The sequence below is a fragment of the Melanostigma gelatinosum genome (genome assembly GCF_949748355.1).
Source record: "Melanostigma gelatinosum genome assembly, chromosome: 10".
Taxonomy (NCBI): Eukaryota; Metazoa; Chordata; class Actinopteri; order Perciformes; family Zoarcidae; genus Melanostigma; species Melanostigma gelatinosum.
In genome coordinates, this window is record NC_136643.1 from 10,487,885 (window position 1) to 10,515,170 (window position 27,286).

General features: G+C 42.5%; 2 protein-coding genes across 10 annotated transcripts in view; one reads left to right on the plus strand and one right to left on the minus strand.

Annotated features, from left to right (window-relative positions):
* Positions 1–18,678, plus strand: part of gulp1a (GULP PTB domain containing engulfment adaptor 1a) — a 67,435-nt gene extending 48,757 nt beyond the window's left edge. For 5 of the 9 annotated variants that reach the window (XM_079277179.1, XM_079277175.1, XM_079277174.1 and 2 more), the window contains 10 exons: positions 5,200–5,261; positions 9,956–10,027; positions 13,755–13,853; positions 14,015–14,152; positions 14,371–14,487; positions 15,246–15,332; positions 15,778–16,011; positions 16,218–16,359; positions 16,560–16,654; positions 17,868–18,678. In XM_079277179.1, coding sequence (XP_079133305.1) covers positions 5,211–5,261; positions 9,956–10,027; positions 13,755–13,853; positions 14,015–14,152; positions 14,371–14,487; positions 15,246–15,332; positions 15,778–16,011; positions 16,218–16,359; positions 16,560–16,654; positions 17,868–17,939 — 1,107 coding nt within the window. In that variant the 5' untranslated portion in view covers positions 5,200–5,210 and the 3' untranslated portion in view covers positions 17,940–18,678. Of the gene's footprint in view, positions 1–9; positions 105–128; positions 313–5,199; positions 5,262–8,851; positions 9,491–9,955; positions 10,028–13,754; positions 13,854–14,014; positions 14,153–14,370; positions 14,488–15,245; positions 15,333–15,777; positions 16,012–16,217; positions 16,360–16,559; positions 16,655–17,867 lie in introns of those variants that run through there. The other 4 variants (XM_079277180.1, XM_079277181.1, XM_079277178.1 and 1 more) reach the window with 4 other exon arrangements.
* Positions 18,679–20,093: 1,415 nt separating this feature from the next.
* The window catches only part of col5a2a (collagen, type V, alpha 2a), a 39,504-nt gene continuing 32,311 nt past the window's right edge, over positions 20,094–27,286 (minus strand). Inside the window, exons 43-54 of the mRNA XM_079277205.1 lie at positions 26,904–27,011; positions 26,619–26,726; positions 26,468–26,521; positions 26,280–26,387; positions 25,969–26,022; positions 25,717–25,824; positions 24,419–24,472; positions 24,130–24,237; positions 23,522–23,828; positions 23,075–23,256; positions 22,588–22,830; positions 20,094–21,325 (exon numbers count right to left, since the gene is read on the minus strand). Coding sequence (XP_079133331.1) covers positions 21,179–21,325; positions 22,588–22,830; positions 23,075–23,256; positions 23,522–23,828; positions 24,130–24,237; positions 24,419–24,472; positions 25,717–25,824; positions 25,969–26,022; positions 26,280–26,387; positions 26,468–26,521; positions 26,619–26,726; positions 26,904–27,011 — 1,581 coding nt within the window. The 3' untranslated portion in view covers positions 20,094–21,178. The remainder of the gene's footprint in view (positions 21,326–22,587; positions 22,831–23,074; positions 23,257–23,521; positions 23,829–24,129; positions 24,238–24,418; positions 24,473–25,716; positions 25,825–25,968; positions 26,023–26,279; positions 26,388–26,467; positions 26,522–26,618; positions 26,727–26,903; positions 27,012–27,286) is intronic.

Sequence of the window (27,286 nt, forward strand, 5' to 3'; positions counted from 1 at the left end):
GAGTACACAGCCAATTGTTTTTTAAGCTGCGGACACACAACTCTTTTTATTGAAATCACAGCTGATCAAACCAAACCGAGTGAGGTGATTGATCGAGCTTTCTGGTGAGGTCACATCTCAGTTGTGTGATATTCACATAAGTGTCACTCGTATGGAAAATTAGATGTTGAGGATACGCACGCGCTTTTTCATTTCCTCGTGACCGTGCCGGACACTTTAAACACCAGCCTAAATGATGCTCGGGACGCTGGGACTATCGCAGTAGCCATAACTAATGGTCCCTAATGTGATTGGAAACCAGATACAATGATGGTGGGTTTTTTTTCTCCCATGAATGTAATGAATGCAGGTCTGATTGGAAAAGACACTTCGGTGTAAAAAGGAGAGTCCGGAGCTTCACAGTCATTTGAATGTCTGCTCTGACCATGCTGGTTTATGAAGCCATATGACATCCAGTAAACCAAGATGACGATTTCAAACCTTTGTCCTTTGTTTGTGCTTTCCACAAAATACAAGTTTAAGTTTAGGAGGCACTTCATCAGGCAGTGAGTAAACGAGAAGAAAAGCAGCCTGGGTAATATAGTCATCTTTATGGCGTCTATTTGAGTGTACAGATGAATTGGTAATAATGACCAGCGATAAAGTTCAGCTTTGATTTCACCTTTTTTAGGAACATAAGTGTGTTCATAGGTGGCAGATCCATTTTTAGGTATTTGCACTCTATATTTAATCATGTTACATTTCCGTTTAAATTGAATAAGATCCCGTTTTTAGCGCCAGAGGTTCTAGTTTCAGGTGGTATATATAGATTACAGCGTTGTTGGATTGAATTGCATTCGATTGCTTGTGACATTTCCCCCTAATGTACTGTATTTCGAGCAGACCAAACCTCAAGTGACACTCTCTCGAAGGACAGACTGTCATCGCAACATTTTTTGGGTTTCACCCTTTATGTCAAACTGCGGTGGACGCGTGGAAGCAGATGCATCTTTGTGCCCAAACGCTTCATCTCAAAGTAGCACCGTCCTGCTGGGACTCGGTGGAAGGGTGGTGCGGGTCCTTTCTGCTCGGAGCCCCCTCTGAAGTTGTCTTCTGGATGATGGAGAACTGTGCATACCCAGCATATTGTGGGTCATTGATTGAGCGATGCGGTGAATTAGGCTATTGCCTGCACCACTTGGTTGGACCCGATAGAAAGTGCACTTACAGCGCAGCACTTAAGCTCTGAAAGGTTAGAGCTGAGCTCGGAGAATGTTAAAGACGGGTGACCACAACACTTAACAATGTGAGTGGACAACAAATAGTTTCAGGATAAGTAATCTGATCATCGTCGATTAATAGCATACCTTATTTCTGGTGTCCTTGTTTTTCACAATAGTGTGGTGAAAGACTGCAAAGTGCGACAAAGGAAGCAACCACACAAGTGGAACAGACATGAGGCAATAAACAAGGAGTTGTTGTCTTTGGTTGTTTTGGAGGATGCCATCGCCTTAGGCAATTAGTTGCAACATGTAGCTGCTTTGGGAGCAAAGCTCCTGAACTATGTCTGGTCTTTGAAAGCGTCTTGTTGACATATCTTTTTTCTTTCAGTGAAATATTGTCTTTATCCTTACTTAGAGTTTTTCAAAGGTGAAGGATATGTTATAATGTATACTATATATATTTTTGTATCATTCTTTAGCAGAGTTCTTCCTTGGGATGCATATCTCAAGGACTGTGAAGAGCCGTTATAAGAGCCGTTATCACCTGAATGCCTGGATTCACAGTCGAATGTGAGATAAAGGGAATTACAGCTGTTAGCTTGTTAGATAAGGAATGTTTGTGACAGAGGCGTAACAGATCAAACCATCAATAAATCCACACATTACCGCAGTGTGCTTTACTTGTTGCTTATCCTCGATTGCACCACAGTACAAATATGCTTTGCGCTATAAAAATGGATTGCTAAATAGGAATAGTACTGAAGAGGCAACATTTTCAGTGTCATAACTCGGGGATACTTGGTTGAATTTATTCTAAGATAACTCAAATGTCGCAGTGTTATCTGCAGCTGAGGCAGAACATAGTCGTCACTGCACCAGAGCCTTTCTTTATTTAGGGATTAGTCTTAACTAAAGGTACACATTCCTTCTTCTTATGTGTGCTTCTCCCATAGTGATTAACGAGTAACCATTAATAGCCTGTCTGCTCTTTTTAATTAGGCCTTCTGTGGCCATAACCTCGCTGATTTGAGGGGTGAAATTTTGTGAATGTCGGATGTTTTTGAAACCTGTTTATGCGTGAGAGCATACTATATCGACAATGAAGCTGTTAAAGAAACATTTAGGTAGTGATCGTGAACTTTAATGAAGCAACTATTTTCTCTCTTCTATCCTTTCCTCACGTGGACACATAAGGGATGCGATGAAAAGACCGATATCGGCGTGGATGTTTTTGTCTTCTGTGGCGTGTCGCCCCTCTTTGAACCCACATCTCTGCGAATCTCAGGGCAGGAAGGACGCAGGTCCCGGTCAATTCACCGAGCTGGACAGCAGGGTCGTTCAGCGCGGCGACGTCTTCTCTACTGTCACACGAGCTCGAGCACCGACACTGGAAGTCCAGGCGGGGGATATAATTGACAACTCTGAAATACCCGTTTACTAGGAAGCCAGGAAGCCATCCTGGAGAAGATGACGGCAGCTTTAAAACTATAACAGTAGCTGCTGGAGTGTGTGTAACATGCATGAAGGACATGTGACCTTTCTGCTGTCACGCGTCACTAACCGGCCCTGCAGGAAAACAGAGAGGCAATGTCTTTTCACTGTCACTTTCCAGCCCGTCATCTCTTGCATTTTACCCTCATCTTCGCCCCCAACACCTGACAACCCAAAACACACAGAGTGACCCCCACCCACCCATCCGACAGCACTTGTAACTGTCTGTGTCACTCTTGGTGCGCTCACGTAGTTGCCATTTGAAGCTGCGAAGTGAAAGAAAGGAGTAGAGAAAAGCCCCCCCCCCCCTTCCTTTTAATCAGAACAGTGTGTGCCGACGCCTTGCGAGGTGCGAGCAGGGATAATCTCGTCTCACAGCTGTGAAGTAAACTTTAACGGATTACAATGGAAGTAGAGGAAAAGGCTCCCAGTGTGCCGTGCAGCGTCTGAGAAGTGAAACAAAGTTCCGTCTTCTTGTGCTGTTCTGTCCGCCCCGTGTCCTTATTTTCCTGCTGTCAAACCAATTTCCGGAAGAGTTAAGGAGGACTTCCTTGGTTTCCTTGTGAATAATAAGGGGGATTAGCAAATGTAAGCAATCACAATTAAGCAAATGCAGCGCTCCAAATGAACACTAATTACAATAGGCTTTGAATTCATCAAGCTACTTTAGCCAACAACGTCAATGCAAACAAAGCATTAGCATTGCTCGTGCGGAGGAAGTTGACTCGCGGCGTTTGCGCCTTTGCAAAGTCTTGATTAACGCAATCAACCCACAGGAGTTGAGAGCCCCCAAGGTCTGTCGTGTATCATTTGTCACAGGACTCATTAACGGGGCGAGAAGCCCTTCACCAAAAAGGAAATGAATGCGTAATCAGCAGATGATTAAGAAATGCTGAAAACCATCTATGACCTCTGACCCACGGATCATTTGGTGTTGGTGCGATCTTCAAAGACTGTCCTGCAACTGGCCTTGATACAGCACAGCCACCTCTCTTGTATGTTTCTGTAACAGCTCCAACTCTCACTGATCACAAAACCTTCCAGCAATCCCAATCCATCCATTTCATTTCGAGTACAAATCTTTCGCTTGTCTTTACATTCAGCGTCTCTCATCATATGTCGTAAGCCGTTTCGATGTAGCGCATTAGAAAAGCTGAAACAACAAAATGAGATCAAATTTCCTCAATTGCAAAAAAAATGAATAAAAAGTTATAAGCTCACCAAAGGTTGTTTTTGCCTTTTGTTGAACAAACGTTGGTGTGCATCAGGGATTATGGACAGAGCACACATTACACTCACCTGCCTGATCAGCTATTTCCACCGTCTGCGTCTTTCCGGATATTCCCATGAATGTGCAAATGCTCGTCTTTAACAGCCAAATAATAGCTGTCATGAAAGAACACAAGACCTCTCTCCATTGTTCTATCGCAGATTGTTAGATGGCCGAGCCAACTTGTTTTGTTTGCGGTTCACAACCTCTTCTTCTTTTTCCCTGTTTACCGGCAGAGCGCAGACACGCATAGCACCACACCGCCAACCTCCGAGCAAACGACGCTTTAGCCGACTTTATTGGCTCCAAACTAGTCGATGGAAGTCTTTTTTTTTGCGACATTTAAAAAGTTTGTGTAAAATTTGCTTGACAATCGAATGGAGACACGGCTGCTGACGAACATGTGGAACGTATTTCCTCCCTCGTGAAACACTTTTTCAGATTAAAATGTTAAAATCACTGTTTATTAGCTGGCAGTCTTCTTTTCTCTGCCTTCGTTGGGTAGTTATCGTTGTTGTTGTTGCCACCGACTGGCGATCGATAGAACAGCGTGACGTCAGAAGCGGGGATGCGTGTGGCTCGCGTGATTGCGCATGTGCATGATAGAAGTCATTGCTCCACAGTGCGCAGAGTGGTCAGACACTCCACAGGGTACCATTCAAATTGCACCGTGTGGAGCACAGAAGTGTACTGCATTTACCACACCTGCTGGACAAATGAGGGTGAGAAAGTGAAAGCAGCATTCTCCTTTGCCTAATCACCACTCTAAATGTGCCCCCCCCCCATACCTACCTAACACCCAACTGTGCAATACAGCTGCTCAGTCCCCAGCAAATCAAATTGCACTGGACAACGTTCAAGTGTAAATGTGTGTGTCAGAGTGAAGCAGTCCCTGGAAAGAGAAAGCATTGCTCTGAGTGAAACTAACGTGGTTGATTAAAGACTGAAAGAGTAAAATACATATCAGTTAGGAATAGAAAATGCTTTGATCAGGCCCAGTTTTGATCTTTCTCTTTGCTCCTGGAAGCTCGCTACTTAATACATATTTAGTTCAGCTCTCCTTTCTCTGTGATGATAAAGTCGTGTGTGTGTGTGTGTGTGTCTGCTTTGTGCATGATCATCATTCCTCACGGCTCAAACGTCTGCGCTGCGTGAGGTCTAACCACTTATGTCTCGTATCTTATTGGACGAGAGCGTCGATGCTTTATTAAAAGTGAGCTGTTTGTGTCATTTCAGATAAATCATGGATGCACACCCCGGAAGCACTGGCCAAGCATTACATACCCTACAATGTCAAGGTACGTTTCAGCTATCGGACTGTTGCAGAGCTTTGTGACTTCAAACCTCAAACAACCAAGTGGCGTTTTGCTGTAAAACAGTGGTGAGAGGCTCATAAGGTCTCCATGACACACAGAAACTAAACCGAACTCCTCCTTCTGTCGCTTCCTCTTTTATTTGCTCGCTCTCTGTCAGGCCTGTCGAACCCACACCTCTCAGTCCAGGTATCCCATGGTGCATTTCTCCTGACACAACCAGGTCCGTCTTGCACCGAGGACAGCGGCTCGCAGTCTGTGTGACAGTCCAGAAAATTAGCATGGCACCTGATGGAGCCACCAGCGTTTGATTTCCAAGTTATCTCGTTTAGGAATGAACTGATGGCAATGTGTTGTATATTTATTGGTGGATCATTTCATGTGGATGCCACCACACCAAAAGTGTGAACTCTTGTATTATGTATCTTCCCGAGCAGCTGCTTTCCCTCGGTGCTGTGATGGGAGGAGGTCATACTTGTCAAACTGTAATTTGAAAGTCTCTCCCTGTGTTTAAGCCGTCTTCATGAGTTTCATTTTTGAACGAGTGTGTGAGCGTTGGGTGTTTTATGTAAAGTGTCCCACGCTTCTGTCAGTCCCGGTCCTGCACGCGCGAAAGAACTTGAAAGGAAAAACTCGAAACATTTTCTTTTTAAAGTATTTCTCAAGTAATCCAGCAAAATACATCTAACCTGGGGAGCTCTCTCCTGTCAGACGGGGTTTCCTGCTTCATTTTGGCAAAAGAGTAACACTCCTCTGAGGCTGTGACTCTGTCAGCCTACATCCCCAGCTTCAGAAATGTTATGATGGATCTGAGGTGGAGCTCCAAAACCGCTGCATCCTCCAAGCTGCCGAAGCTCCCTTACCGTATGCGGCAAAGAGGCAGGCGGAAATGGCAGATGACACATCTCTAATGTCCAAGCGTGTTGTCGGTTCCCCACACTGTCTGCATATTGTCGGTCTGCGCTGATGAGTTGCCTGTCTGCCTAAATCTGAGCACACTACTCACCGCTGAAGGAATGAGTCAGAGACTGTGCGTGGCCTAACCTCCCTGCCTTAAAGCATTCGGAATGGCTGAAAATTTGCTTTTATTATCATTCAGCGAGTTACATCAGAGAAGGATACCTCAACAAAAGACATGTTTCTTTTAAGATTATTTTCCATTGAGTCAAGAAGGTCATACAAAACGTGTCTGATGTGATGGCATTACTAGAATATCTGCAATGTTTTCTCCTCCTAATGATGCTGACGGTTTTCCTCCAGGCCCTCTGGAACTAAACCTGAGATGGAATGTGATTTGTGACATGAAACATAGTAGAAAGCAGCGCTGTAGCTACTAATGAGAACACTGAGGTCAGGTTCTCTCTAGCTTACAATCTGCAGAGAAACATATACATGTACATGGCGGGAAACCGCAGTCTTAGTCGTATCAACAGCATTAAGATCCACATGTTAAGAAATAACAGGAATGCTTTTATTATTTTCAGCACAGATGAAGTTTCGCATTGATTCAATTAACTGTTTACTCTAAAAAATTATTGCAATTGCAAAAAAACAGCCAAAAAATGACATCTGGAAATGTTATGTTTTGTCGACCAAGAGTCCAAAGATATTTCCTTTTCACATTTTATTCTTAAAACAGAGAAAAAGGAAGAACATCCTCACATTGGAGAAGTTGGCACCAGATTGGCATGATTGGCATCTGTGCATAAAAAAATACTGAAACAGCCAATGGATTATCAAAATAGTTATATTTTAGGATGATTAATAAAATAATTGTTTCAGCAAAACAGTAAATGCCTCATTTTACAGGTTGGTAATTAAAAAAAAGAAAACTAGGGGGTTAATGGGAAGAATTATGTAATTATTTCGGGAAATTACAGCTAAGGTTCTGAAACTTCTCTTTTAGTCAGAGTTCAATGGCAGTTATTGATTTCCAAATAAACCTGGAAAGAACTGCTCAATTTTAAATAAAACATGGTGAAAATGGAATTGAACAACTAGCTGATCCGATATAGTCAGATACAGTATGTCAGAAAATAAAAAAAATGAAGCAGTTGGGATTTGGGGAACTTCAACACAACTTCAGCACTTTGTACTCGTAAGTATTTGCTCCGGCCCTGCTTCAAAGTATCTCTCTCACAGGGAATAGATTATCCAGGCGTGCTGCTGTGTTTCTGTGATGCTTTACATTGATGCTGGAGTTGCAGCGATTAGTCGATCCATTTGTCAATCAATGGAGAGAAAATCAATCTGCAACCATTTAGAAAACTGACGAATCCGTTTTACTCAATTTTTCACGCAGAAGAAAAAAAGCATTCTCGGGGGTCAGCTGCTCAAATGTGAAGGTTTGGAATGTTTTTATACAATCTAGTCTTGACACTACATGTCAACATTCATCACACACACACTCATCCACTGATGGCAGATGATGTAAAACAGGTAAGTAAGTCAAATGTATTCATACAGCGCTTTTAACCGACATTTGTCTCAAAGTACATACAACAAAATAAAACATTCAACACAAGGTGACCACACAAGGGCCACTAATTTAAGAGAGCAGTGTTTAAAACACACGGCTTCAATGACGACCTGCTGCCCTCTGTAATCAACAAGTGTTTTTGACCTCACCACTGCAGGAGGAGAGGAAATGCTGAGTGGTTTCTAAGCCGGTGGGACGAGTGTGCGTCTGACATTGAACACGTCACATTCAGAGGTCCTTTAAATGGCACATGACGCAGACCCTGGCCTTTTCTACAACTGTGTCAAAAGAATGATAGAACCCGTCAGTCAGGAGCAGTGAGCTGTGCATAGACTGTGAGGTGGAACTCTCGAGGGCAGTTCCCACGACTCATGGTGTCATCTCAATTAGTTTTTCAGACCTGCCATGGAGAAGAAGACGTATTTGACTGTGCATGTTTTAGTTCGTTGCTCAGTCCCCTTGAACCTAACGCGTGGATGGTCACCGTGGGGAATAATGAGGCTCGGGGGGGAAATGCACCAGTTGATGGATGAGCCTCCGAGCTCGCGGTCTACCTTGTGAAACCTCCCCAGTCGCAGGCCCAGAATGCACTGGTCAGGAACAAGCGCTCCTCCGTTCTATTTCAGGCATCTATCAGTGGCGCTTTCACACACGCCCTTATTAAAGGTGTGGAGTACGTGCTGACACTTTCAAATACAGCCTCCTGTATGTTTTCTTGCTATTTTGGTAAATGCCCTTTGGGAGTCTCTCGTGCCCGGTTGCATTTAGTGGGAAGTGTGACGCGTGAACTCTAATCGAACTGTCAAACCAGGAGGTGATGATCAAATATGAATCTAGATGCTGTTAATGCATTTCCTATTTCTCGCCTCAAATGTTTTCAGAAGCAGATTCTTGAGTGCTGTTTGGACGAAAAATATTTGAAAGTTTGCTCCTTCCCGTTTGCTCGGCTTTGGCTCGACTCTTTTCAATATGGCAACCGGGTCACAAACAGCTAAATGTTGCACTAAAACATGCTTCTGAAGACATTTGGGATGCTCTGCCTTGGTTGGCAGTTTGATCGGAGTTCACAAGCACAGGAACTCAGTGCCCACTGTACTTCTGTCAGGATGTTGTGACAATTATTTTGGAATTAAAGTTACCAACTGTAACTTGATCAACCTGAATATATATATATATATACACATACTTTATTTTTCAGATGAAAGTATTATTATTAGAAAAACATCTTTAATTCCTTATTTCTTCTTCTGTTAGCATGAACACACTTGTCAGTACTGATGTCCAAGTTCATTAAACGCCCTAAAGAGACAGCTGCTTATAGAGTAGAGCATCGATCCACGTACAATAATCATTTGTCTTTGCCTGGCTGTCTATTTGCCTGCATCATTTAAATGGACATTAGCAAAGCCAGAGTCATGGAAGGCTTCTCACAGACTCGTGCTGTCTCGTCGAGACAACCCATGTCTGTGTGAGCTGTTTCGCTGAGTTCCAGAGGGAGACGTTGTCATTTTGTTTCTCCCGACCTTTAAGGGGCTGACACCAGTGTTTATGAAGTCTGATATTGGAACAGGCTACACACATTAGGCTCAGGAGGCACTGGAGCGGAGTGCGTGACGGGAACAATTACTGCTGCTGCTGCTGCTGCTGCTGCTGCTGCTGCCAGATGGAAAACACGATGTTCAGGCTCAGAGGGGAATGGCTCCATCTGTTGGAGAATGGCCGAATCGCTGCTCCAGTGTGTATATCCGTGTGTGTTTGTTTTGCATTTGGTGTACGTGCATGTTGGTACCTTGGCAAGTTATTGTGTATAATGCGGTAAATGTAAGCATACAAGCACGGATGATTTGATGGAGCGGTTATCTAAACTTATTTTACTTGAGAAAAAGAGATACCAGATGATATTCACACAAATGTCAGCAGTGATTGGTATGCTAATGTGGAGGAGTTTATTATTTACGCACATAGAAATCTACTGATCTGCAGTTTATGCACGAGGGACTGTTCCACAGTTTACATCTACTGGCCTGATTTATGAAATAATTGTTCATCATGTCTAATAAAAGCTTATAAATAACAGTCATTTCTGTTTTTCTCTTAGTTACCTCTATGTGTCGTTTAATGCACCGTACTCTCGCGCTGTGTGTCTCTGTTGTGTTGCTGTCGTATCACAGTGAGCCTTTTTGTTTTGTTCTCTTTCCAGTTCCTCGGAAACACAGAGGTTGAAGCCCCGAAAGGCACAGAAGTTGTGAAGGATGCAGTCAGAAAGCTAAAGGTAAAGCCAGTCCTCTGTAGCCCGAAGCACAGAGGAGAGTTCTGGAGTGACCGGATTGGTCAGGAGACTCGGAGCAAGGGGGGAGGGGGGGGGGGGGAGTGAGTGACAACCTCCTTCCTCCCTCATCAGTCACCAGCCACCCAGCAAGGTGCCCTTGTTGTTGTTCAGCTCCCGAGTGTGGATGTGCCTATAACTGCTGGGACATGCTCTGTCTGCTCTGTCTGCTCGGTCAACCTTCCCCACCGCGCTGATGCAGAATTATATAAAAGGGATATTTACCTGCCATGAAACCTGTTGTTCCTGAAACTTGAATCCTTCAACCCGTGACATTTTCTCTCTCCAGTGTTTTGACTAAATATGTCACTTTATGAACTTGCAGGTATTTTAATTAACTGCCACAGCCTATATTTTGCAGTGCTACAACCAATTTGCATAGTAATGAAGAAAAATGACTGTTGATATTTGGAATAGACCACTCATGTACACACAAGTTTGCGGTCATATCATTTGCTGATTAATGCATTTGATTGAAGCTGCACAAATCGTATATGAGCAATGGTTTTAATGACTGTATGTCAAGTGAAAGGTGTCACTAACCCACAGAGAATTGTCATGTAAACGGCCAACTATTTGCTGGAACGACTCAAGTGGCCATAAAATACGTGATTGCCGTTTGAACATTGTCTCCAACCTGCATTCATTGATTATTTTGGGTCATTCGGGAGCAGTGTCACAAGCTGTAATCGCACCCATCGACACAGCGCATCATTAAGTCGATCGGGCAAACTCTACTTCTTTGTTTGGTCTCCACCAACTCCTGAGAAAAGAAAAGGAAAAGTCTCTTTTTGCTAAATGTTTGACAGCCTTACCTGGCTGTCTGTCTGCCGTTTGGTGCTGGGCAGGTATAGGGTCCATTACTCATCAACAATAGCCTCAGGTACATCTTCATCTCCAGACCTGCTGTCATCAGAGCCCTCCAATATCCGACTGACAGTCAAAGCAAGCTACATTATTTTCATCACATGAATTCATGGTATTATTCTGATATAACAGTAATCACAATGGTTCACGCAAACAGCATCCAATTAATGCCGAATTCCAAATGTAGCATTTATAGTTTAGGACGTGTGGAATATGTCGATATTATTTGGGTTTTAGGAGCATCCTTTGGACATGCATACAGCACGTTCGGAATGAGTTTCATTGCCTGTTTACAGCCAGCTCTGGAGTTTGCCAACGGGGTCATGTCTAGTTAGTTGCCCAGGAGTACCAACACGAGAGCAAAGCAATGTACTGCTGTGGACGGGGGCAGCAGAAAATAGTATTTCACCCAAAAGAAAGGGTCGGCGAAAAATAATTGAAACTTATCTACCGGTATATCATTTTTGTCAATGGAGTCTTTTGGCATAGGTAAGTTTCAGATTCAGTTCCCAGTCGTATGACGGCAAGATAAAACTGTGACCGGATTCTAAATACCTGCCGACACTTTTCTTCGGTTGGGCCTTTCTTCTGTGTGGCTATACTACATTTTGCTTCTGCCCCCGTTCACAGCTGGTACTCCTGCCTGTTTCCCCAAACTACTGTAGGTAATACACTGACTGTGGACCTCATACAACCCCACTTCAAAACACCCGCACTTTCCCTTTCGCAGATAGAAGGTTACCATCTAGACACAACCAGCCAACAGTACGCAATGCTGGGGAAGAGAAGAATGGTGCATGCCCACAATCCTACGTCATCAGGTCTATAGCAGCCCTATCAACTTTAAAGACAAATATATTATACGTTGTTGTTTATAAATGTATTATTTTTTACATTTAGACACCAGAACTTTGTTGAAAACAAAAAGGTTGAGGAATAATAGGTAATTAGGTGCTTAATTGAATGTAGTTAGACAGGTTGTGATGAAGTCTTGGTTCACTTTGGACCTGAAGTTTGCATTTAAGAGTTATGGTTGTAGTGCAGCAAAGACTTTCCCACAGCCTCTGGGTAATGTAGCTGTGCTCGCTGCCTGCTGGCCTCTCCTCTGTCTTCCCCTGCTAAGAGTTGAATATGTGAGGCCACTTGTAGGGGAGGACTGTTTTCCCAAACCCCTACCTCGATTGTTAAATTACATTTGATCTTGAAAGCCTGTTTGGAGACCAAGGCTCAATGGTTACTCCCCCAGATGCACTGGCAATTAGGACTGTTTTTAAAGATCATCAGCTCCAGGAAGGCATGTGTCCAAGGTTTAGGTGACATATACTGTAGTCTCATCATCAGTTAAGATAAGTTCATGTGTGTTTCTACTCGAGCAAGATGAATCTCCTTGAAACACACACTGACTGTTCTTTTGCCCAGTCTGTTCATATTTGTGTCTGCAGGCCCTGAAAAATGATAGAAGCCTAACTCAAGGCCTTACAAGGGCTTGATTACAGCTGTGAGCCTTAAAGTGCATGGTGTTAGGAGATGCTAGCACATGTGCCTCACAAGGGACATTTTTGGCTTTACATTCTTTTATTATTTTGGCTGTATTAATGCATACGGCATACTTTTTGACATCGTAGTGAGGTTTTGTCATTTTAATTTTATTTTGAAAATCAACTTCAGCTCCTATAATGAGTCTACAATAAACTCTGTAGCCAAAATACAGACACTCAGATTGTTATGAGTGAATTATTAAACATTAAAAAGTACTCTTGATCCCATGACCATTACAGCATAAAATCATGCATTCTATTATATCAGGCTTTCGATCTGGAGCCCTGGCTTCAAATTGATAGTTTTTACTATTAAATAGTATATAACAGATTGAGACATTTACTCATGTTGGCCCTATGGGGCAAATACATACTAGTGTCATGGTTTACTGCACAAACGTTTTTTAAATGCATCAAAAGTATTGTTGTTGCTTATCAAGCTGTGTTAAGCAAGTTAATCAGGAAGTGTAGTAAGTTATTTATATTACTCCTTTAACAACTAATACTGTTACTTTACTTATTACTTATCAAAAGTAATCTATTAAATAACTTGCTATTGCTATACTTTACTTGCTCAACACTGATAGTGGATGCATTTATATTTGTACATATACAACTTTTTTTTTTAAATGTAGTGGTTTATTATTAGCTTCCTGCAAGTTTCCTCATGTGTAATGATTGTGTCTCCTTAACTTGACGTGTTTATTGGTAATTCACCTAAACTGCCAAGTCCTGTTGGTATTTATGTTAGATGGCAACATAACCATGACAGACTTTTTGTTTTTGGCAGTGCTTAAAAGAGTTACCCATTGAATGAATCACAGATTTCTTTAATTGTAGTCTTCCCTGAAGCACATCTTACGTCTTAATTATAATATTTTCTTGAGCAAATCATCATCGCCCTTAAAAGATAACGTGCTGGCGTTTTATTCCCAAGCAAGTCAGCTGTTTCCCATGAAACATGCCTTGATAAACCCACTGTACCCGAGCTGCTCAGCACCCAATGGTAGAATGGTATCGAATGTCGCTCTGTGTCTGCCGAACTTGTACGTAGGCTATTGATTGGCAGCATGTTCGTCATAACTTTTTTGACGTGAGAATGTTGTGTTTTCAGCTTGTTCCGCTTCCCCGTATTGTCCAAAGAACACACTTGAAAGGATGTGTACATTGCAAGGCCCCTATAGTTGTGGTGTTTTTATTTGTTCCTTTATTGATATCAATGCATTAATAAGGTGGACTAACCCCAATCTGTCTTTTGTCATTTGAAGTTCCAGAGACATATCAAGAAGTCAGAGGGACAGAAGACCCCTAAAGTGGAATTACAGATCTCCATTTATGGCGTGAAGATACTAGATACCAAGACTAAAGTGAGTCCAGACATGAGAATGCTTTCTTGGTTGCATCCTTTGGACCATACTGCACATGACACCTGGAGCTCTACTGGCAACAACCACCATGTAGAGAAAGAAGAGATCGGCATACAACGCGGCGTGTATAAATGATGACTGCACTGTGTTTGTTTTTGCAGGACGTGCAGCATAACTGTCAGTTACACCGGATATCCTTCTGTGCGGATGACAAAACTGATAAAAGGATATTTACTTTCATCTGCAAAGACTCAGAGTCCAACAAGCACCTCTGCTTTGTGTTTGACAGTGAAAAGTGTGTAAGTGCCTTCAGCTTCCTGGTGTTTACACTGAAATAAATGTACATTTGACAGAATCATTGAACATGTTATACATTTGAATACCGCGCCCTCGTTTCTTTGGTGTTTTGACATCTTGTGGTTAACCATCAATGATCAATTCAACTGTAAATAAGCTGCAGAGACTTTTAGCTGTATGTATATCGTGAGCAAGCCCTTGTCGCTCCCCCTGCTTGCAGGCAGAAGAGATAACGCTGACAATCGGCCAGGCGTTCGACTTGGCCTACAAGAAGTTCCTGGAGTCCGGAGGCAAAGACGTGGAAACCAGGAAACAGATTGGGACCCTGCAGAAACGAGTACGTCTCACGTCCAGCTGATTCAGCTCGTTTGCTCCCACATGGACTTTAATGCACTTCAAACCTGTAGTACCATGCTGACACGTTGATATTGGTATTAATGAATGCATGGCTTGTCTGTATTGATTTCTTCCAGTCATGCAGTGTGGACAATTAGGCTGCGTCGTTGACAAAGAATGGCAGTAATGCATGTTAATGAGCTCCGTTGTAACAGACCCAAACTGTAACTGGATTATTGCTCACCCTGCTGAAACTGTGGAGCTTGCCCAGTGGTTTTGTTTAAATGGCCACTTAGTCAACAGGAGGCGGGACCTAAACACTGGTGTGAAATGTATTTTAAGGTTAATTTACTGTCATTTCTGAAACGGTTGTTAAAAAGACTTCCATTTGGTGTTGAAAAGCTTTAAAAAAACATATTTTGAGGGTAAAAACTATGGAAAATATGTCGGGTAAACAAAATTCATTGTTGACCTTGGAAATAGTACTTTGAAAAATAAGTCAAGGTTCACTTACTTGCATTTGAGGCTTTCAACTATATCACACAGTCTTCATCAGTGGCTATATACTGTTCAACACGGACAAGAGGTCCTAACAAATATGGTGAAGACTATTTTATAGGACGGAGAGCCCTTTAAAAGAGAGTAGTGAACTAGTCGTAGACTCGGGAAACGCTCATAGTTGATCAGACGCCATGCTGCAGTTCTGTTAACGTACACTGTGGCTTCTAAAATGACTCAACTGCTCTGGTTTTTGTGCAGATTCAAGAGCTGGAATCAGAAAACTCTGAGCTGAAGCAACAGCTTCAAGACCTTGAAGAGCAGCTGATGATAGCTCATGTGCCACCAGTAAGGAAAAACACACACACACACACACACTTAATTGAACTATTCCTAAGACTAACATTAGGTTAATTCCTATTTCAAAAGTCACATAGTTTTGCTTCACGACCATATTTTAATTATGAAAGTTTATCAAATGTAAGCTTGCAAGTATCTTTAAGGACAGCTGCGTCTTCAGATATATTGCTTGTGTAATTAAAGAAAACCGCCTCCAACTCGCCCTATCTGGAGGGAGTCTGTGGGGGTCTAAGCTGCGTCTGAAGCAAAGCAATTACACACCTGATTATTGGTCTGATGAGGAATGTGATACATTCTGCATGTAATTGGGCCAAATGCCAGTACTTGTGACAGCCCCCTGCGAAATGCAATTACCCACACCTCTCCCGCTCTTAAACGACTGGATGATATTGTTCCTCTCTGGTCATTTCCTGTCTGCGATTCCTCTTTTCAGCCGCTGCACATAAACGCAGAGAACGAAGCGTACATGCTGCAGAGGCCCTCCTCTCTCTTCTGGTGCCACAGCATCAAGTCCTTCTCCTGTCTGGAGATCTCCTCTCTCACGCTCACTCCCATGAGCTCGCCGGAGTCCAACTTGTCCAGCGGGCTACTAACTCCTCCTCCGCCTGCCAAACCTGCTCTGCTTCCTCCTAAGCCTACCGAGGGGTGCAGCATCCCGCGACCTCGCGTACGCTCCTTCCTTCTTTCTTTGTGCTTTGTCGCTGTCCCCGGGGTCTCAGTGTCTCCTGCTTTCGCCTGTCTTTTTGCTCGTTATTCTCTTTTTTTTCCTGCTTCTTCTCTTGCTTTTCTACGAAACAGAAAATGTGTTTGTCTTGGTGCGAGCGTACACAAGTGTGACCTTGGCTTTAACCATCTCCACGACTTTACATACAGGGAGGGAGCATCTCCATGAAACCGCAGAAACCGACAGACGTTTTCGACATGGTCCCCTTCTCCCATGTGACACCGCTGGCTCCCACAATGCTCAGTAACGGCTGCCCACCACTGCCACCGACCACTTTACCACCAGACATAAGTGAGTAGTAACTTCGATTTAGTAATAATAACATATTTGAGTATGTTTCATTTTTTATTTTTTCCCTGACGGTCTGAATTAGTCGCCATTGCCACCTTAAATATCCGTTGCATGATACGAAGAAGACATGAATTCACTCTCTGCTGAAGCTCCTTTTCTTTTGCAGTCAGTGTTGACCTCCTGTCTGTGTTTGTCGGCAGGGAAAGACCTGTTCGGTGCGGAGCCGTTTGATCCGTTCACCTGCGGGTCAGCTGACTTCCCTCCAGATATTCAGTCGAAGCTGGACGAGATGCAGGTGAGTGAACACTGTTTTTTTTTCTAGGAATTGCAGAGAGGTTAAACAGCACGGTCCTGTCCGCCTTTGTTATCTGTATCGACACTTTGAAGGTTCATATGTTCTCTGGTTTATGTGAACAAAGGCTTTGTGCATCGTAGGCGATGCCTCAGCGGTGGATACCAATGCTGAATCCTTTCATTGGGACAGTTTGGTGCTAATTGGCCTGTTGCGGGCTGTAAGCGAGCTCCAGCACACTGTTTATTAAGAAGAATAATGTTGGAATAGATGAAGTTTGACATACTGTTGTGTACAGTGGGAAAAAAAGCGCATGTGAGGGTTTATGTCCTGTTTGTTACTGAAAAAGCTGAGCACGATAAGATTTCCAATCAAATCCTCGACTTCAAAGTCTTCCTCTTCCTCACTATTAACAAGTGAATGCATCTCTTGTCCTTTCCACTTGTAGCGTCAGAGATGGTTCGTACTCTTTGCTCTGCTTCTATATATCTGTGCTGTGCCCGTGGTTGTGTCTTTGCCTCGCATGCCTGTGGAGGACGTCGAATGCTCCCACACACACTGCGTGATGTGATTCACCTCTTCCATCATCTCTAAAATGTTCCCCTTTGACGCAGTAGAGATTTTGTATATTGTGCCCGAGCCTCATTGTCTTTAATTAGTAGCTCCCTTGCTCTGTGGTTAGTGAACCGCTTGTGCCAGACAGAGGCTTATTAATTAACGTGAGCAAACAAGCTTTCTATATTATGATAGATGTTGATTTTCAGCCAATAATCGCTTTATTAAGTATGCTAAAGCTTTTGGAATAGATGTCACATTTAATAAAAAAAACATGTCTATATCAAAGAACACATTAAAACAATTACAAGTACATTTTTATTAAGAGATACAAATAAAATAGCTTCTGACTTTTCCATCTGATATAAATGAGTTCCACCGCTGCTTCTCTCATTAGCTGCATGCTTTGTTGTTTCTGCTGACTCCGCACGTATCGCACGTCTAAAAGCATGGCGCAACAACAGTCGTGTAATCTCCGGTTTGTGCAGCATTTCATTCCCTTTTACCCTCAGTGGTTTAGCGATATCCCATCGCCTCTAATCCAACCACGACTCCGACTTCCTGTTTATCAACTAAATTGGGACATGTGACCTCACAGAGACCAGTGTCGGTGTGCGTGGTCACCGGGGCGTCACAGCTGTTCTCTGGCTTGTCTTTCCAGGAGGGGTTCAAAATGGGACTAACCTTAGAGGGCACCGTCTTCGCTCTGGACCCGCTAGACAGCCGCTGCTGATGCCATGAAGATGCTCTTTTGCGTACTTTTAACTCGTTTTTATGAAGAAGTGCCAAAATCCACTCCACGGTTGAGTCAAGATGTCACGGTTTTCATCTTGAGGTTTATATGCATTTGCATTTAGATTGTTGTTGTTTTTTTTGGAATATTTCAAGGTAGACTCAGATCCATTTTAGAAAAGAACTATTTTTGTAAAAGAAAAAGAAGAGAGAGAAGTGCTTTTGCTTGCACAGGCAATGAGAGATGTAAATAGTCAGATATGTCCAATGGTACACTCTGTGGCAGAATTTTCATATGAGACAATTTGTGTGTAAGCACCATTTGAACTATGTTGTTGTATTGTTGACACATTCCTGTTTGTATGCCCAACACAAGCTGGCAAAGAAAATAAATGGAATCTGTATCATTAACACAAGCATCAGCTTGCACATAACAACACATTATTATGTTATGTTACTCAACATTATGAAGTTAATTAATCAAGTCTGATATATTTTTCCAATCTTTCAACCTGTTGTTTTTGACATTGATGTTTTTTTGTTTTTTTTGTATTTTGCAGGTTTGAGTTGCCATGTCAGTATTTACTTGTCATATTTTTTAATAATCATCATTTTAGTCTCTTTTCTTGCACCAGAAGGCACCTTTTTGGACAGCCTCTGTCCAGATACAGTACTTTTCCATTATTTTTTACTTTTGGTTGCATTGACTTTGCTGTTACAGATATTAAAGAAAATCTGCGAAAAAAGGCTTCTCATTGAATCTATCATTTTATAATATTCGTGTCACTTTTAGCTGTTTAGTATTTTTGTGTTTTAGATGTTTTCTCTTCATTCAAGGATTTCATTGTCAGCTGTGCTCCCAGCATGGTTCTATGGATGGCTTTGTTGATCCATTGGTCCACCACTTTGGTACAGATTGAGATATCTCAATGGCCATAAATACCTTCTACAGCCATTCATGGTTCCCAGAGGATGAACCCTCTTAATGTAAGTGACCCCATGACTTTCCTCCGGGGCCACCAGCAGGTCAAATATTTCCCGTATTCAGTGAAATAGCTATGTTTGCTGGATGGATTTGCACAACATTGTGTTCACACATTCTTGGTTTCCAGATGATGAATCCTACTGACTTTTTCTCCAGCACCTCTTTGAGGATGCCATTTATGCTTCAGCTTGAAATATCCTGACGAACTATTTCAATGTATAAGACCCAATAAGTGCAAACTTAATGAAATTCTCATCACCTGCAGCTCTATTTTGTGTTCAGGGCTAATTAACAGATGTAAACAAACATTTCCATCAGCCTCAGCTCCACTTTGTGTGCATGGCTAATTAGCAAGTGTTAGCATGTTAGCATAATGATATTCCCATGTTCCTATTCCTTTGTGATTAGTGCTCTTTAGCGAGTATTAGCATGCTAACACTAAGATCAAATCAGAGAACAACTAAGATAGCAGACAGGGCAAATATTACCTGCCATATATCAACATGTTAGCATTGTCATTGTGAGCATGTTACCATGCTGGTATTAGCATTATAGTAGCCTACTACTATGGCTCATAGTCTTGTTGTAGCTACGTGTGTGATTTGTAATGTTGAGTGTGTCTCAGTAGCAGTTAACTCTGCAGCTGTCATACTTCTTCAGTTACATCTTTGTTCATTTTGTGGTCCGACATCCCATTATTTCTTACCTTCATCTCTTTTTCTCTGGGATTTTCGCCTCAGGATTTTACATGCTCTTGAGGCTGATATGTTTCTATTATAGTACAAAGGACCAACTGAATTATTCTCAAACAAGAACAGGCAGAGAGAAGTATTTTCAATATTTATTTTCAAGGACGAAACGCATCTGCTAGCAGTGTGGAGAGCCACATCCTGCTCCTCTCTGCCTCTGGGGTGTTATCAGGCAGTCAAGCCTCGCAAAGGTTACAAATCTATAATAAATATACTAAAATATGAACCAAATGGTCACAACAGATTAACTTGAAGGAACATTCATGAAATTTGAAAACAGACATGCGTACATTATAAACAACTGTGTACATTACTTTAAATACATAAATGCTTTTTTAAAAACTACAAAAAATGAGTTTGTGTGCAAAATGAGAAGCGTGAAGGACCTACCTATACTAAATCAATATGACAAGAGCTTGGGGGGGATTAACAAGCAGTTTGTTTAATTTGTTGCATAGCAGGAAATACAAAGCAAACAGGCACTCACAGCCACCTTATCCTATAAAACTGATTATAAAAAGGATTTCAAGAGCATACAAGTCCAGGATACTGAAAAAGGAGGGAACTGGCATGCATAAAAATAGAATACTCTGCTACTTTTTACTGTACGATATTGAAATCGAAGGGGGGGAAAATGTTTTTTTTACAAATCACCACACACCACTCACGCGACACCTCATTCGCCTCTCCATCTTTGAAGGAAAGATCTTTATTGGTATCCCCACACCCTGCCCTGTACCGTGCAGCCGGGAGAAGTGCACAAGGATCACACTATACTTACAAAACAGCACCTGTGAAAGAAGATTTACATGTGGTGTCATCGTTTCTCAGTTTCGGTGACGAGGTAGCTAACACTGAGGAATCGACAGTCTTAATGTGTCTTTAATGTTCTACGTGGTCGGTACAGAGTTTGGAAGAACTGGATACAGACATTGGTTCATCAGAACTGTCTTGAGAAAATTCCTGCGCTAAGTGAATGCAGCGTCGGCTGTATTTGTTTCCTCAATAGCACCGCAATGTTGTTGTATATGCAACACATTTCAAACAAAAAACAGGAGGAGACAAATCTGGAAAACATACTAGTGGAGGGACATTTGACGAAGCTTCAGTGGGATTTCTCTGGGCCTTTAGACAGCAGTTATAATTACAATTTTAGAGCTTTCATGTTCATGAATCTTTGGCAATAATGTTTGTGAAATAGAATTAAAGGGGAATATCTTTGGACCAAACTAAACCATAGTGAGCCTCGAAATGCATCACGCTTGGAGTCAAACATACACAAGAAGACAGGAATGGTTCCGATTTTTACGAATTTTATAAGTAAATTCCAAATATTCATTCTGACTTACAAATCTTTGATCTCTTGAACTGGGTTGAAAGGCACAATAAATATCTTGCCACAGGGCCAGAATAGTCCTCAGTACTCGTATGTACAACGTGGCTGATCGTGTCAGCTGTCAGTTCAATAGTCTCAGGATTCTCCTCGACGCATCCATGCTGACGATTTTACAAGAAGCACACGGGCCCGATATCGATGCCGAACTCTTGATCCGGGCCGCCAATGTCCACAGGGGCCATATCCACAATAGGAAGTCTTGCAGTTTTCTGTGTCCTGTACTCAAACACTGTCTTGCCCCAGTTGCCATTTGCTTGCTGTAAAAGATTGACAAACAGAGGTTCAGTGACTACTGAAACATAATTGTTCTCTACAATGATGAGCAATACATCTCGATGAAATTGTAAACAGTATTTTAATGACTTGTTCTGGATGTTGACCTGTCAGCATGTTTTGTTTTTCTAACAAACTTCATAAAAAGACCAAAAACAACAATGAATTAATTGTATCCAAAGCCTGATATACCTTACACGGACCTGCTGCCACAACAGCTCACGGCACCAAATGTGCTTTATTCTATGGCTGAAAATAGCCCCTAACACTGCACTGTTTAATCCTGCTTGAAGCAGCTTTACTTGATTTTTCAGCCACTAGGGGGCAGCAAAACAAGCTGACAACACACTGACAAAGTGTCACCTTTTTAAGTTGTTATGGCAAAGTTGGCAAACAGTTACCTATTTAAACATTCAGCAGACTAATTGAAAGACTCATTAGCTCTGTTTCTATTCACATATTCTTTATGCGCATTTTGAAGCGCTGCAAAATTCGATAAAACTGCGGCAAAGTTTTTACTCTTTGTTTTTCAAAAAATAGTTGATGCCTTAAATAGATTCTCGGCAAAGTATTAACGCAATAAATTATGACATAGTGAACATTTAACTTGACTGATCAGCTGTTTCCACTCCTTGCTTGTGCTTCAGAATATTTGCATACTTTTTTTCTTTGTCTAAAACAATTATATCTTGCCGAATTGAAACAGATTCCTGAAGACCTCTAACCATTTTTCTTTTGTAGATGGGGGTCATGCCTTTGCCATAGTCAGAAAAAAGTTCTGATGATGTCATTCTGCATAATAATTAGCCATGTGCTTCTGTTTGTTGCAAGGAGATTGTGTATTTTTGTAGAAATGGGCGTCTGTTTTCAGGACAACGTGCTGTCAAACACATGGGCTTTCGGTTCTGTGACACGTTCTTCAGACGATTGGGGTTTTGGAATAATGGGGTGACTGAACAATGGGTAGTACCTGCTCAAAACGTAGCCTATACACCTTCTAATTAAACTACGCTTTGCGTAGCCAAGTTTATTCGCTCCAAACCAGCTGTTGAAAATGTGCCTAAATTTAAAAAGTTTGCTTCAAAAGTCACTTGACAATCAATGGAACCATTAATATTGTTGATTTTGGTCATTTCAAATGATTTGTTCAGAACAAGAAAAATATGGAATTGTATCCTTTGATACGGGTAACAATGAATGCATATGTAACAAAGAGCAAAGCCACTGTTGAACTGTGAGAACTTACTGCGCAGGAGTCCTCCACCACTGTGTATCTGAAGCGGTTGTTTCCCTCTGCTTTGAGCTCCAGGTCGTTGGAGCCCTTGAGGATCACAGCTTTCTTATAGTTGCCCATCTTCCCGTCCTTATAGCCCACAGAGTTCTTGCAGTTGTAGGTGATGGTCTGAGATGCCTCTTTGGAGAGCAGGCGGATGAAAGTCATCTGAACTGTGACAGAGTTTGCCGGCTGCTCTTTGTTGCCATAAGTGAACTAGAGAAACAAATGGAGCAGTCAATGCAGATCCTCACACAAATCCATCAATAAGCCAAGACACACTGCTAAGAAAACAACATCAGTTTCAATCTAAAATCTGGTAGTTCTGCAACATTTTGAGCATCTTTCTATAAATCTTAAAGTTTCAATTTCTATAACATTTTATTTGCAAGTGTGAAACAACTTCACTGTGCTGCCCCTCTCTCTCTCTCTCTCCCATCGTCAAAATGTAAGCGCTCACATGTGTTCCACGGTTGATGTCGGCTCCGAACCACACAGGTTTGTTCCTGGAAGAGCTCCACCACACTTTGCGAGGTATGCTGGAAGGGTTGGCAGAGATGCAGGTCTCCCCGGTGTCCATGTTGCAGTGCACTTTGATGGCGTCCTCCACGCTGCCTTGGTTTGGATCCACCCAGTACTCCCCTACACAACACAGTGATCAGGAATTCTGGACATGTAGCTTTTGACCACACAGTTGATGTATTATACAGCTGCAACAACTGCAAAGGTACAATGAGTCCGTGTTATTGGCTACAAGCAAATTTAGTTTGCAGTTCAGAGGCAACAAGTATTTCTAGGTTTATAATGTTGAAGAAACGCACTGATGAACAGGATAAATATCAGCTAAGATAAGAGCGTGGTAAACCAGAAGACAAAGGACTGCATTGCCCCTGTCACTGACACTCACCACTCTTCTTCATGGGGTAGCATCTCTTCAGGTCGTCACAGGTCCTGGCAGGGTGTTTCCTGCTGCCGTCAGGGCTCTTCATGCTGTTGATCTGGCTGCTGAGGGCCTTCAGGGTGGCCTGAACGCCGGGGTCCACGGCCACTATGGTGGAGGAGTTGCTGTTGGGCATGGCCTCGTCCTCGCTGAACTCAGGAGGAGGAGGGGGGCCGAAGTCGTAATCGTTAGAGCCAAAGAGGTCATCCATAGCAGCTATGGGCGGTCCTGGGGGACCAGGTGGGCCTGCGGGTCCACTCTCTCCTGGAGGACCCTGCAGATTTAGGAGTATTATGGTATTTTACTTGAAGTTTTTTACGTTTTTATTTTCTGGTCAGAACTCTATTCAGACAAAAATATGCTATAATAAACTCATAGTAGCCCCTTGTTCCTGCCCCACAGAACATCTGTTGCAAAGATGTTCAACAATTTAAAGTTAGACTGATCTTTTACATTATTACATGATCTTTCCTCACAGTTTGCTGTACGTCTGGCTGTTTTTAACTACATTCGCTGCAATGTTTTTTACTAGGTCCAGCTTGCATGCAGTTCAACTCTGTACAGTAAGTAAATACCTCTGGTCCAATTTCTCCACTGATTCCACGGGTTCCAGGAGGTCCCATCGGTCCTGGATGTCCGATGTATCCTTCCCTTCCAGGAGGCCCAATAGGTCCAGGAGGCCCCTGAATCATATTCATATCAAAGACAGTTAGTCTTTGCTTTAAAATCAGTGGTTGGATTCCAAAATGATAAACTAAAGTATATGTTGGATTTTCTCCATGTAAAACTCTTTATTCTATTACAAAAGATGAAATTCAGGAAGGCATGTTTTCCTCTTGAAACAAATTGAACTGTGGCGTTTACCCTCGGTCCGCTTGGTCCAACGATTCCTGGAGCTCCCTGCTCACCTGTTGTACCCTAAAAAACCAGAGGTGAATATGCGTTAGTCTCTTTGTACATCTCATTTACACATTCCACTTCAAAGTTTTCCCAGAATGCACACAGTACACAGGTTCACCGGTGCTTGATGGCTATTACCCATTGGATGACAGGCAAGCAGGGGACCTTACATGTCGGTAACAGTACCATGCAGTCGGAAACTATTGCTCACTACAGCATAATCTGATTTCTGATTTTGTTTCTAATCTATATTAAACATCAGGATTTAGCAACACCTACATTATAATGTGTTTGCTGATGTCAATCACAATTGATCATAATCCCGATGAAGCAGACGAGCAGTCTTTGGGTGTTAAATATCCAGTGTGTAGGATCTAGCAGACCAACTAAACACCCCTCCCTTTACCGTGGCCTTCAAGTAAAAAAAGAAAGGAAGGCATTCTTTAGATTTAGTGTTTGGTTTGTACATTCTGAGCTCCTATAGAAACATGGCAGTGCAACATGTCAGACTTCGTGGGAGAGGACCAACTCCATATGTAGATGTAAACGGCTCATTCTAAGGTAACAAAATGACAACGATTCTTAGTTTCAGGTGATTCATGAACAAATGGCTATGAATATTATTAGGGCAACATCAAATATAGTGGACGGGATTTTTTTACTCAAGGACAGCCCTAAATATCATGTTCCATTTCTACTTTTAAGTCTCCCGAACTTTTAGTGTACGTTTGTTGCTTATCAAAAAGTTGAAAAATGATGAAATTGACAAAATGAAAGGGACAATCCTTGTACTGCTTCTCCATTCGTCTGTCATTTGAATTAGGCCTTATACTTTCATCCACATCACACCTGTTGTAACATTCTGAGACGCTTTGATAAATCCAACCTTGGCGGCATGACTGCAGTCCTCATTCAGAAAAACCTGAACATGAAATTGACTTTCTAAACGTTTGCGTTGGAGCCTCTGAATGGCTTCACCACAGTACAATCTGATGTGGATTGAGAACAGTGTTATTGTGAGACTTGCTGACTGCACTTGTGTTGGTTGCTCTGCACTACAGTTGTGTGAATAACTAGTTTAATGATGTTAAAGGAACCAGAAGCTGTGTTAACCACATTTTGCATTTGATGCACAGTTGGCAAAAGTGACTTTGAACAACAGAGGAAAGAAATGTACATAAAGGGTGGATGAGGCCTCCTGAAGGGAATTCACGGCGAGTTGAGCCAGCAGAATAGGATTACTGAACACCACTGTAACTTACTGGAGGTCCTGGAAGACCCTGCAGACCAGTGAAGCCTCGATGTCCCTTCTGCCCTCTCTCTCCGTGATCTCCCAGGTCACCTTTATCCCCTCTTGGTCCTTGGGGTCCCTGAATTAGAGAGATTTTAACACATTTCATGATTATTGTTAGAAATGGGTACGTTTTTCATTGTGGTTCTTGGCTTGTTTCAGCAGTAATGTTCACATCAAAGTGTGTGTTAGTGTACTGTGTAACTACAAGTTGAACACTCACCACTAATCCTCTCTTTCCAGCCGAGCCAGGTGGACCAACAGGTCCTCTTGAGCCCTGCAAATGAGTCAGATCATTAGAAGGCCCTAAGGGAAGAAATATCTCTCTGCCAGCACTGGAAACTCTCCAACTCCTTGTTATACGCCAACACATCATTCCTATCACTTCGTATTAAGCTCATACACATTCCAACACGCCCCCCCGGGCTTAAATCAGATCGACCCCCAGAATGTAATCACGCGTGAATCTGTTATTACAGTCGTGTTCCCTGATGGACTAACACACTGAACATAAGCTACTAGGAGTCCACTTACAGCATCTCCTCTCCTTCCAGCATCACCCGTTGCACCGACAGGACCTGGAGTGCCAGGAAGTCCCTGGGGACCAGTCAAACCTTCTGGACCAGAATCTCCTCGGTCTCCCTGGAAAAGTACCAGCCGTCAGCCACTTGCGATGTGTAAAACAACAAACAAGTCCCATTTCCATTCTATCTGTCTCTTACTCTTTGTCCTAGACCACCATCTTTGCCTGGCGGGCCATCAGATCCTGCAGGGCCCTAAAGGACCAGACAGGAAACATTAGGACAGCTGTTAAAAATGACGGTCACACTGATATCATTTGAGAGCCACAACCAATTGGGAAGTTGAACTCACATCAGGACCAGGATCACCACGAGGTCCGTTCGCACCAGGAACACCAACTGGGCCTGAGGGGCCTTTATCTCCGGATGTTCCTGTGAATCCCTGTTTCCCTGGGGGACCCTAAAAAAAATAATCGGGCAACTCACAATGCAGCACGAAAAGGACGATGCCGCATAATACACACCAATCAAAATACATATCGACTATTCACTTTAGAAGCAGAGAAACGAAACCTACTGATTTAAGACAAAGTTTCAGGATTAATATGATTCATGTGTAAATGTGCAGAATACACACCCCAGGTCCTGGAAGGCCTGGCATCCCGCGCTCCCCTCTCTGACCAGGAAGACCCACAATGCCTCTCTGTCCGGTAGTTCCATCTGGGCCTGGAGGACCATCGGGACCCTAAAGCAGATAACACCACACACAGAACATTTACCTAAAACACTGGTTGGGATCCCAGTGTATTCCAACCTGGTGTAATATGTCTGGTGGACAATAACACCACACCAGCCAATAAGACTTATTTCAAATCAATTTGTGTTAAGAGGAGCCATATGCCCCCTAGTTATGATCAGGCGCCTACATTTAAAAAGTGTGCTGGGAAAAATATTGTTTATTGTTTTACCACAATATTGCTACAAGGCAATGTCTGGGTTTGATCGATTCAAATATTGTTA